Source organism: Bactrocera neohumeralis, chromosome 6, assembly GCF_024586455.1.
Source record: "Bactrocera neohumeralis isolate Rockhampton chromosome 6, APGP_CSIRO_Bneo_wtdbg2-racon-allhic-juicebox.fasta_v2, whole genome shotgun sequence".
Classification (NCBI taxonomy): Eukaryota; Metazoa; Arthropoda; class Insecta; order Diptera; family Tephritidae; genus Bactrocera; species Bactrocera neohumeralis.
The window spans coordinates 13,425,023-13,437,563 of NC_065923.1; the positions used below are offsets into that span (position 1 = coordinate 13,425,023).

The 12,541-nt window shown below is 33.4% G+C and overlaps 1 protein-coding gene across 16 annotated transcripts in view; it reads right to left on the reverse strand.

Moving 5' to 3' along the window:
* Window positions 1-12,541, reverse strand: part of LOC126762466 (protein phosphatase 1 regulatory subunit 12A) — a 76,487-nt gene that overhangs the window by 52,264 nt on the left and 11,682 nt on the right. For all 16 annotated transcript variants that reach the window (XM_050479236.1, XM_050479237.1, XM_050479227.1 and 13 more), the window contains exons 3-4: window positions 474-586; window positions 14-314 (exon numbers count right to left, since the gene is read on the reverse strand). In XM_050479236.1, coding sequence (XP_050335193.1) covers window positions 14-314; window positions 474-586 — 414 coding nt within the window. The remainder of the gene's footprint in view (window positions 1-13; window positions 315-473; window positions 587-12,541) is intronic.

Below are 12,541 nucleotides of genomic sequence, written 5' to 3' on the forward strand. Positions count from 1 at the left end.
AATAAACGCCCACCTTTGTATAGCCCTTTGCTGCGGCTACGTGCAGCGCTGTGGCACCTGTTTTCGGATGCGGCCGATCCACTTCGGACGCATCGCTGCGCAACCATTTCTTGGCATCACTCAGCATTAGCTGCTCCTCCGCCTGTCGCGCCTTCTCGCAGTCGATATTGTGTTCAGTCATCACCTTTTGCATGAAATCCATCATCGCCAAATGTTGTATATCGACAGCCAAGTCCACGGCCAAGTCACCGTCGCTATTTACAGCGGCCGGATCGGCGCCATGCTCCACCAAATAGCGGGCTATGCTCACGAAGCTGCCCACAGCAAAAAAATAAAACAGAATATTAGCGAGAAGAAAACGAAATAAATATTGCGAAAGTGGTGGCAGAAAGTGCAAAAAATTATTTATATTTTGATTATCATTTTACTGGCAATTTCGCTTTCAAAAGCATTTCGGCCAATTGGCTACTCACCCGCATGAGGCGGTGGCATGCAGCGGCGTCCAGCCTTCATTATCTTGTCTGTTTATATCAGCGCCATGTTCGATTAGAAATTCAACCATTTCTAGATTATCATCAATGCAAGCCTAAAATAAATAAAAGAAAGCGTGAAAACGTTTCATTTTGCTTGACATATTTACATTTGTAAATTAAACAATCATACAAATTAAATGTTTAGTTTACAAAATTTTCAAATAAAATCTAAAATTCCTAATAGCATATTTCTTTGAACTCTGTTGCTAGTTTGAAAAATTAGTTAAAAATTTAAAATTTAATAATTTAAATTTAAAAAAATAGTTAAAAATTTTAAATTCGAAAAATTTATTGAAAATTGTTTGACATAATAAAAATGTAACAGAATTTATAAAAGTTGTATTAGTTAAAGCTTAGGATTTACAAAGCCTCTATTTGTTTTGGCTTTAACTACACTTTAGGTGTTGAAAACATTATACTATATTGAGAAAAACAATTCCAATCCGCTGCTTTTTTGATCATTTTAATATTCCCTTAGGTGTGTGACTTTGCTGATATATGTATGCCTAGATGTAGGCAACATTTTTATCTTATTGCCTCAATGCGTGAAATAATCGGATGAGAATGAAATGAGAGAACTCAAATAAATATTATAATTGAGTGAGAAGGGTTTGGGTCAATCTGTAGTCAGCTTAAGCACGTAAAACTTTAAACGAGTTTTTCTCAGAACTGCATTTTATGGATCTAACGGCGATGGATTGGGAGAGAATTTGATTTTGAATTTTCATTGAATTTTAGTCGCAACTTCACAGTATAACTACTTAAAATGTCCAAAAACAATTATTGAAAATTGTCAAAGTTTTTCCTGCTTTGGAAAGGCTTAATCCTTTAATAGAGCTGCCAACTGACCTATAATAAATATACTAATAATAAGTTGGGAATAATATTTATATTAATATAGAAAGTGTAGGAAGCTTGGAATCTAGTGTATCAAAGTGTTAATGTTGTACTAGCATAAGATATTTCTCAAGGTGCGGCTAAGGGTACAGCTCGGGCTGGATGTATATGCTCCTCTACAATCGGTAAATTTGGCAATCTGATGGTTTGACAATCAAGCATTTACACTTCAATTCTTATACATTACTGAAGACAATTTAACCTATAATAAAAAAACAAACTAATAATCCAGTCTACTTGAATTTATTCGTTTGATAAATACCTGAAAATTTGGTAGAAAGTTCCAAAAGCATTGAAATCAGTTACTTAAATGTAGTTCTGAATCCCAAACTTAAATATATGTATCTACGAGAGCACCTAAGAATAATAGTTCGAGAACAACAGAAAGAGTCTAAATGACAAGCACATGAAAAGCAACAACAAGCCCTTTTCCTGTGCTAGCAGTAGTATATATTCATTACAATTGTACCTAACTTTTTATAATATAAGTAATTAGCTGTTAACCAAAAACTGACAATGAATTATCAATAATTTGGCTAAAGAGACGTGAGAAAAACAGATGATATGCTCAAATGAAAAGAAGAAAAGCAGTGCAGAAACATTATAAAATCCTGTATAGTTATGAAAAACAGTCTTTTAGGAAATCGGAACATCTTTCACAAATAAAAAAAAGTTTTCCATATACATAAGGGCTTGCCCTAAATTTCGTACAGATGTTCTGGCAAATAAACAAGTTTACCATATATGTACATATGCACTTGATTTTAGTCCATTTTCAGATCGATATCTCAAAGACTGAGGTACTAGTTGGGTTATATGCAGACGAGGACATACCTAAATCGACTCAGCTCATTATGCTAATCATTTATTAATACATACATATGTATATTTATATTTCAAAAGCTCTACGACGTTTCCTTCTGGCTGTTACCAACTTCGTGGCAAACTTTATATACCCTACTCAGGGTAACAGTCGTTAATACTTCTAAGCTATATATTAAATTTCCCGCAGAGAATTTCATAAGAAGTCTAAATTGAGCATATGCAAAAAATTGCAATCAATTTAAATATAAGTAATCATTACCAATAACCACTGAGGCACTTTTTACCTAGAAAAATGAAAAACACTTGAGTACAAAGCACGTAAAGCGATAAAAAAAAGTCGAAAATAAAAATTGGCGTCATTAGCACACCAAAGTAATAATGCAAAGAATATTAGTTGTACAGCAATTTCCCAAGAATACACCCAAATTACAACAACAGAAATTGAATTAAATTGATAAACAAAAAGAATAGTTACAACACAACAACAAAAATGAACTCGTATGCCGCGATAAATTCAAAGTGAAAAGTAAAATGGACTTCGCACAAAAATGACGATGATATCATCGCTTCTTCCAGCGCTCGACAATGCCCTGCACCGATTGCGGAATAAGGTGGTACGCAATGGTGGAAAAATAGTACGCCTCACGCCTCTTTCACGCATACACACATTCACACACAGCCACGTGCATACAAATTGGCATGTATGTATGCATGCATAAACAATAACAAATCAGCAAGTATAGTAATATTAGCAAAAGGTGCAAATATCCACATTGCCCATATGAATTCGCCGTCGATGGTTTGTTTCATATTTTTGCTATCGCTCAGCGCTGGACGCATTGTTTAAACATTATAGCACACATTCTGATAACGGCACATTGAGAATAGATGTAGGAAAGGAAAAAAACCATTAAATATATTATATATCTATACACACATATGTATATGCTATTTTGGTCAGCCAAACAAGCAGTCATGCCGATTTTGGTGTCTTCGAAGGAATGTCTAAACGCCACTTCAAAATAGCGGCGCCGCCGCCTGCCACTCAGCTGACTGTTACCTCTCTATATTTTCTATTATTTGTTTGCCTTATCAATTTGCATAAAGCATTCGGGTTTGCACAATCGAAAATGTATCTATGAAATTAGATTATTTATGAGGAATGCGATGACTGTTCGAAAGCCAAACGAGTGTGTGTTCTACATTCAAATTTATACACGAAGAATTTGAATTAGAAAGATTTAAAAATCGTAAAGTTTATACGTGAATACTTATTGGTTATATAATATAAAATTTATGTTCGAAATGTTGAAAAAGTTTGCGGGAATTTCCCCACAAGTCTGTTATGCATTAAGGAGGTATAGCAAGTCAGAAAGAAGTCGTTTTTTCGAACATTTGTTTTTGAAGGAGCATTTTATATAATAAATAAATAAATAAAAACATCTAAGGAGTTATCCTGCCAACGCGGACGCATCATTTTTCCGAGGGGTTACCGGAAATGGCGTCGCAATGGCCGAGTTTAAAATATATTTTTTTTTCCATTTCCATTTCCAATTTCAGAATTTCTTTGTTAATACTGTATGTTTGTAGCAATAAAATATTTTATTTTTTATATGCGAAAAAAATTGTTTGGAATCGGATCACCTTCAAATTTTTGGAGAATTTTTTCAAATACATGTACATACGATATCTATGCTAAAAATAGGATGAATATAACACCGTAAATGCGTAACATATAAGTTTTTGTTGTCTTTTAAAATCTTTCTTAAGTTGTCATAATTAATTTCTCAATTTTTATTGGGCATTGATATAAAAATATAATTTTTTTTGTTTTATAGCATTTTTTTGTTGATCATTTCACTTTAGGTGGGTGACTTCGCTAATATGCGCCTTGATGTAGGCAACAATTTTTATTTTATTAGTTTATAGCTTGAAACGTTCGGGTAAGAATCAAATAATTTTACTAAAATCAACCTAACATTAGTAATTTTGTTTGGAATACTAATAATAAAAATAATGTAGATTCCTCAAAAGAAAATAAAGATATAAGAATGTGATAAAACAAGTTTCTGGTTAATGACTTATTTTCTCTTAATCTATTATAAAATATTGAAAATATTTCTTAAACAATATTTCTTAAACAATATTTTCTCCATCACAATCTTTACTAAGAACAATGAAAATATGAAATTTATTGAAATAAGAATTTCTGTTCTAAATAAACAATCGAAAATTGTGGTTCAAACTCGGAGTTTTAATATTGCCTGCCGCGAGACGTCAGCTATTACAAATCAACTTTCTGTATAATTTTTCATATTCGAAAAACCTCAAGTGCACGGAAGCTTGATCACGTACTTTAGTTAATTATAGATTAAAGTTCGGCTTAAAAGACTAAGAAGTGATGCAATAAGATGCGTGGCAATAAAACTAAATATAAATAAAATAAATATATAAACTAAATGCTTAATCAAATTTTTAAGTTGTATATACATACATATGTATGTATGTATTTTGAAGGTGTAAGTTTATGAGAAATGAAATCTTTCACCAAACCACAATATATTGTGCCAGTATGCAATATACATAAATAAATAAGAATGACTAATTGAAACCTAATTTTTCATTTCCACTTCCAACTATTTTCAAAATTTAGTTAATAAAAAAATATCCTACCCCTCAAATCTTCATATGACTTAGGAAAGTTATTTTCTGCACGAATGCGAATAATAAAGAATTCAATTTTTAAGTTTAATTTTCCAAAAAAAAAAATAAAAATATTAAGTTTGTCGCGAAGTTTGTAACACCCTGAAGGATAGCGTCGGAGACCCTATAAACATATATATAAATGATCAGTATGTTGAGCTGAGTTTTATTTTTCTTTAACTATGTCCGTCTGTCTGTCTGTCCGTCGGTCCGTATATATACGAACTAGTCCCTGAGTTTTTAAGATATCGTTTTGAAATGTTGCAAACGTCATTTTCTCTTCAAGAAGCTGCTCATTTGTAGGAACGGCCGATTCGGACTACTATATATAGCATAATACAAACTTGAAATTTAATCGGAATCAAGGGCAGACAGTTGTATGGAAAAAATCTTTCACAATGTATTGTCACAAAAGTTGGCAGAGGTTATTGGCAAAAACTAAATAAAAACCTAATATTAAATAAAGTTGTAACAATGTAATCTCCGAAAAAACTTTCAGAAACAAGAAGAATGAAGCGGATTACTTAGCATATAGCTTCCATACAAAATGAACGCATAGTGATTAACAAAAATGCACCTGTGAAGGGTATTTAGCTCCGGTGCAAAATACTTCATATGACTTTATGCAAAGTAACGTTTTTTGAATGTCCAATAATAAAAAGCCAATTCAATTTTTTAAGTTTAATTTTCCAAAAAAAAATAATTCATAAAACTAAAAACACATTTTATCATGCACTAATGCACAATATTACTATTAAATTCTACATATTTTTGTTTCTAAAATATTTTTTTATCCTTAACTTTAATATTTTTTTGTTTGATCTTATTATGAGGTAGAAATTTGAATAATTCAATGACACATCATCTGCAGCACTTCCTCTTTGATTATCTAATGTGAGAATTAGAAAATTCAACAGAAAATGTATTAATAGCAACAGCTGATTTCGTACACGTGGCGCCAGTGATGCGCCTAGCCTACACTCCAAATTCAATGAGTTGTTGTTATTTTTCTATAAAATTTTGAATGAGATCATGGAAAAGTTATTCAAATTTTTTGTAATAAATCAAGAAAAAATTAAATACAAAAAATACCTGCAAAAAAGAATAAAAAACAAGTTCGGGTGTAACTTGCGACTTGCAAGAATCAAAGCCAGGGAAATACTTTAAGGTGTAAAACGTCAACAAGAGGATCGAAATCCCAGCAATTATATACATATAACAAACCTTTTGTTGACTATGTCCATCCATTTTGAGTTATAGATAAATAAAAGGTTTGTTCGAAAACGAAAATCATTATATATATGTAGTATGTATATGGGAGTTGGGGGCAATATCGACCCGATATTATCTATTTTTGCCAATGCTTCATACTATTAATATGACACATACTCGTACTAATAAATTTCCGCTGAGATTAACGTAGGTATGTAATATACAATCACCAATCATGAATGAAATACCCGAATGTTATATAATTTGCTATATGGGGGGCAGGTCAAGTTTTTGCTCAGTTTTATCAATTTTTGCACTAAAATGCACTGTTATCGGTAAATTCATTCATTCATTGAGATAACTCACAAGTTGACCGATATATGCGGAATAAAGTCACCTGGAAGTTTGAAAATCTTTATACAAGGTGCATTCGAAAGTAGACAGGACTTTTTGAATCTAGCGCTCCCTAGTGGCGCCATCTATATGTCGACTGGAGCGTTGCTATCTTTTTCGATCGGTGCGAAAATGAGCTTCGAACAAAGAGCCAACATTAAATTTTGTTTTAAAATTGGTCAAACTTTTACCGAAACCATTCAATTGATGAAACACGTTTATGGCGATGATTGCCTATCCCGTAGCTGAGTGCACGAGTGGTTTCAACGTTTTCAAAGTGGTCGTTAGGACATAAATAACGATCAACATGTGGGCCAATTAAAATACGTGATCACCGGAAATTCCATCGAAAATGTGCGTGAATTTATCAAAAATCAGTCGAAATCATCATTGAAATTCATGGAAATGGAATTGAACATCTCCAAAACATCGATTTATCGCATTTTGACCGAACATTTGGGCTTACGAAAGGTGTGTGCACGGTTTATTCTGCACTAATTGACTGACGACCAAAAATTGCTCAGAATCCAACATTCCAAGGACGATTATTTGACCAAAAATCACATTTTAACCATTAACCACTCCCCGTATTCACCTGATATGGCACCGTGCGACTTCTTCCTTTTCGGAAAAATGCATTTGCCCATGAAAGGAAAGCGTTATGCAGACGTAGAGGCCATTCAAAAGGCTTGTACCGGCATACTGGCGGCCATACCGGCCAACGAGCTAAAACACTCGTTCGACATGCTTTTGGACCGTGCAAAAAGCTGTATTGAAGCAGAAGGAGACTATTTTGAATAAAATAAATTGTTTTTGCCGAAAAAACCATTTGTTCTGTGTTTTTTTTTTGAAGTCCTGTTTACTTTGGAATGCACCTTATATTAGGTATATGGGGGCTAAGGGAAGTATTGACACGATTCAACCCATTTTCGACACACAGACATACCATTGTCAGGAAAAAACTCTCGATGGATTTCAATTATATATCTTACACATTGACCGATATTTGCGGTAAAAAGTCAACTGTAGGCACTGGGGTCCAAATATTTGGTACCTAGAGGTTTGAGCAGTTTTGGTCAGCCACCATAAGGTGGCATACACTAAAGACATTAATTTTATTACGTTATATTAATTACTTCAAGATTTGTGTATTTTGAAAGGAGAGAGTCAGATGGAATTTAAAATTGTGTTATATGGAAAGCGGGTGTGGTTGCAGTCCAAATTCGCCCATTTTCGCACTCTAATATAAGAATGTTAGAGGAATGTATAATTCATTCCATAATTCAGCTTTTTGAAGTTTTTCGGGCCCTTGTCCATAATTTTTACTATTTTTGGAGATTCCATTTGGTATTTTTTAGTTCAATTTCCTTTCCTTGTCTGAAAAATATACCAATTTCAAAAGTAAAAAAACTAGTAAAGCTTTCCTAACTTTTGTCGTGCGCACCTTGAAGCTATCCCATCCGACAAAAAGAGGATCTACAAATTTTAAGATAAGTCCGAAAAGCTGAAGAAATATATAGAAGAGACAATCGCTATCGAAGGAAGTCTACTTTCAATATCCGACCTATTAAGAATCGGGGCCTTAACAACTACACCGAAATATTTACGATACTTTGCTGCCAAACATTGACATTTGACTGCATTATTTTGTCCACAACTGTACAATAACTGTATATATGTATGTACAAAAATGTGTTATCTGCACATAAATCATTATGAGTAGGTTGCCCCCAGAGTAAAGATAAAAACATAATGCGATGCAAACGATTTGGAAGTTTGTTCAATCTGCACAAATGGTGTCTGAATGTGGGGAAACGATTAGGATAAATACATAACAACATAAATATGTGAAATGTCAGAACATTTCAAAGTACAAATGTACATATTTGTAAGGGATTACACATGAGCTGCCGCCGCCAACGAGTGCAATCGTGAAAAATATGAATGTTTGCAAATTCAGCGCCATTTGTATTGTGTATTTGAACAGACTGTAGCAATAAATATACGTACATACACACGTACGTACGTAGGAATAGTCTTATATACGAGGTGCGCCCGAAAAGTAAAATGGCAAAGAGTTTCCTCGCGATTTTGAGCAAAATTGGAATTAGTGTTCCAAAACAAAATAAATGCTGGCTAGTGGGTGAATCTATCGGTGAATTTATTCTAAATGGACAAATTTTCTGAAAATTGTTAACATACTTTTTGACAAAAACCTCCAAAATTCGGTCACAATCGCATCCTTATGGGGAATAGTCGAGTAAGGATGCGTTTCATACTCAAAATATCCACCCGCCCGGGGAATTTAATTGCAATTTCCGGGTGCTTCTTTGTCTTAATATGTCTCCAAGCTTAAGAAGCCGACAGCTGGTATAAATGTATCAGATTATTGATAATGAAAACTTCTGATTTCAATAATCAGACATTTACTGCTATTGAGAAGATAACTGAAATAATCAGAATCGCTTTAAGCGTTAGAAGAAGCATAGACCTTTGAATATTGCATACTTGGGATGGAATACTTTGCAGAAGACAAAACAATGACAGATTATCACAAAAGAGACTACTTACATTTGGAGCGTACCTCGTGTATGTCAATGGGTCTGCATGCTCATTTGCCGGCGCTCAGCCGCATATTTGCTCATCTGCATGCTTATTTACATACCTACTTATCACAGTATTAACCTAGTTATTTGCAAATACTGACTGCTTTGCACTTTTTCAGATAGAAACTTCAGACACATACTGTAAATGTGGGTGGCAAAATGTTCAGGGTAACAATTGTTTTCAAGTGGCAAAGGTTATTGCATGATATGATAATTCAGATATAAATAAATATTTCATATTAAAAGGCTACTGAATAAATCTTCGGAGTCACTCTCAAATTTTCTAACTAGTAAAACTTATTTTTTTTTATTAATTTTCGATCATTTGGTCATCATGAAAGTGTCTGAAGATCATCCTTTCGGTTCCAATCTGCACCAACGGTATATCAGATCGGTATATCAATAACTCAGGCGCACTAGTTCCTGTATCTACAGACAGACAGATCGACGGTGCAGCCGAATTTAACGTTTTTTCTTGTTTTATTTGTGATTTTGTTTTAAAGGTTGTTGTTTTTAAAGGTAGAATTTAGAAAAAATCGATGCTTTTAAATTTCACTCTTGGATTGCCTCTTAAGTCGCCTTCGGCTTTTTGATAAATAAATGTGGGTGGCAAAATGTTCAGAGGTAACAAATTCAAGTGCCAAAGGTTACAAATACAACCTAAAGTCGCATGAAAAATGGCGATTTGGAATGTGAATACTGTATAATAGATATTAAATAAGTGTACGATGCTTTTAAATTTCATAAGGATTGCCTCCTAATATAAAGCTCAAATACAACCCAAAGTCGCATGACAAACGGCGATTTGGAATGTGAATACCGTATAATAGATATTAAATAAGTGTACTAAATATAATTAATATTTTCCCGACTCTATCTAGGTACTATTTTGACTGAATATATTGAGATATGCTAATACCATATGATGTATGAATATTTATGAACGCAAAAATATTTGTTGGACCGAATGCAGCAGACTCGTAAATTTCTCAATATTTCAAATATAAATTAATTTTTTCTGACAATTTTATTTTTAAAGGCCTCATCTGTATTTTGATTTATAAGCATGCACACACACACACACATAAACACACTTTTCAATGCTGCGTTCTTGCAAGAAATGCAACAAACACACAATTTTTAATTTATGAATTTCGTTTAATGTCTGAAATTGTCTAACCAAAGATTATTGAAATTAATTGATTCAATTAATGCAGTTTTCGACGAAAATTAAAATTAAGCTAAGAAATGAAAACGAAAACGACGGCCTTACACTGTGTTAAATGCATGTAATGAGCAAAGAACATATAGATATATGTATATATATGTATATTTTACACACATACATATACATATATAGTATGTGTGTGTGTCAGTATTTGCTGTCGCCAGTGATAGAGAAATTCTTACTTTCAATGAGAAATTCTTGATTCTTAATCTGCTTGGCACTAAGCATTGTCGGCACGACTGCAGCCAACTACCATACACATACATATCTACATACACACATACTTACAGTACTGCCGTGCATTGAAAGAGTGTTAATTTTTTTTTCTTATTTTCCTCGATTCGTGGTTGCGTTGCCGCATTGGCACTGGCGATTGCACTTGTAATGTTTATTGTGTGAGGTATTTTGTATGTTCTTTTTATAATTTTGATTATATTTTTTTTGTTTGCATTTTTGTTTTTTAACTTTTGTTGTTGTTGCGCTGCATGCGCCAGCAACAAGCGGGCGCTGCCGCATCGCTTTCAGCATAATAATAGAAACTATTAGCGCAAGTTTAATCAAATAAAGTGTTATTCACCCCATTTGTTACTCAAGCGCATACCCAACGCGTCAGACGGAGTAACTGCAGCAACAGCAGCAACAACAACAGCAACAGCAAAATTGAAATTAAAAATGAAATAAAAAGGCCAACCTACTCGCTGGCTGCACGGCTATACTGCAACTGCATTTACAAGTGGTAAAAGTGTAAGTGTTAGAAAATCAGCACACACACACACGTAGACATTTATAAAAAAGCATGTATTTTATGTAAATATGTTTTGGTTTGCGCATAGAAATTTGTTGTATTTTTTCTATTTATATTTACATTTAGTTAAGCACATACATGTGTGTGTATGTGTGTTGTTTAATATGCGTGGCCACGTGTGTACCTTTGCGTGCGCGTGTGTGTGTTATAGATTTTTGAAAAGCGAATGTAAACAAAAAAGTGGGTGCAACCAGGCGTCAGACATGCGAATCAACAAAAAAGCACGCAATCGAAGATGTAAATATGAACTGAAGCGTAAAGCAGAAGCAGAATCGTTTGAAACTTCGGTGTTCAATTTAACGATTTTAGTGAACGGCATGTTACTCATACGCCACGAATAGCCTTTCGATTATTTAGCGCAGTTTAACGAATATTTCGCAGTTGGAGAGTTTTGAGAAAAGGAACTAGGAACTTAAGGGGTTATAACAAAGAAAACGTATTTCGTGTTATTCCTTTTTTTCAAAAAGTATTTTATTTAATAAATCTATAAATAATATAAAAATGTGTAATGACTTCCCAAAAAAAAGTCGTTTTTGTCAAAAAAAAAAATACATTTCAGAATAGCTTAAAAATCCATAGTACGAGTATTATCAAAAATCTTATTCATTATATAATATCTATGTGTTCACAAAATAAGAGCTCAGCATAGATATAAGATGGAGTAGGCAGACTATTTCATTAAAAAGCAAGCATTTTACATGCATGGAGCATTTCGTAAAGGTCTCGAGATCACAGAAAACTCTTTTTGTGAGGATCGTCCATTAACCCCTATTAGGTTATAAGGCTTTTACAATCAAACTAGGACAATAACCTCATATACTGTCCCTATGAACAGAATAACCGAACAGTAGCTCTAACAGGGTAGTTAATTTTGAAGTGAAATAAAAAATTTTAGACAGAAAAAATATTTGTAATTTTTATAGATCCAGCCTTGTTTTTTTTGACAGAATATCCGTATGAAGAGAATAAAAAATCAATACATACTTATGTACATATATACATAAGCAAATAAAGGGTGAACCTACTTTTTCTAAAGAAAACAGAAACTTCAAATTTAATGGGCAATGTTTATAATATACGAAAGAACATTCTTTGGCATTTATTTTTTGAATATTATCTATTTCAAGTGTTGGCCGCGGCTACGTCTCAGGTGGTTAATCTGTTGAGTCTAATTTTCGATGGCTCTTTCGAGCCACTGACGAATGACACGCGTGATGTTTTGCTTCAAGGTCTGAAACGAAGAGGGATTGTCTGCACAGAATTTAGACTTACATATGCTCACAGCAAAAAGTTCAACGCTGTGATATCACACGAAATAATCTGCTCACCGAAGTGTTCT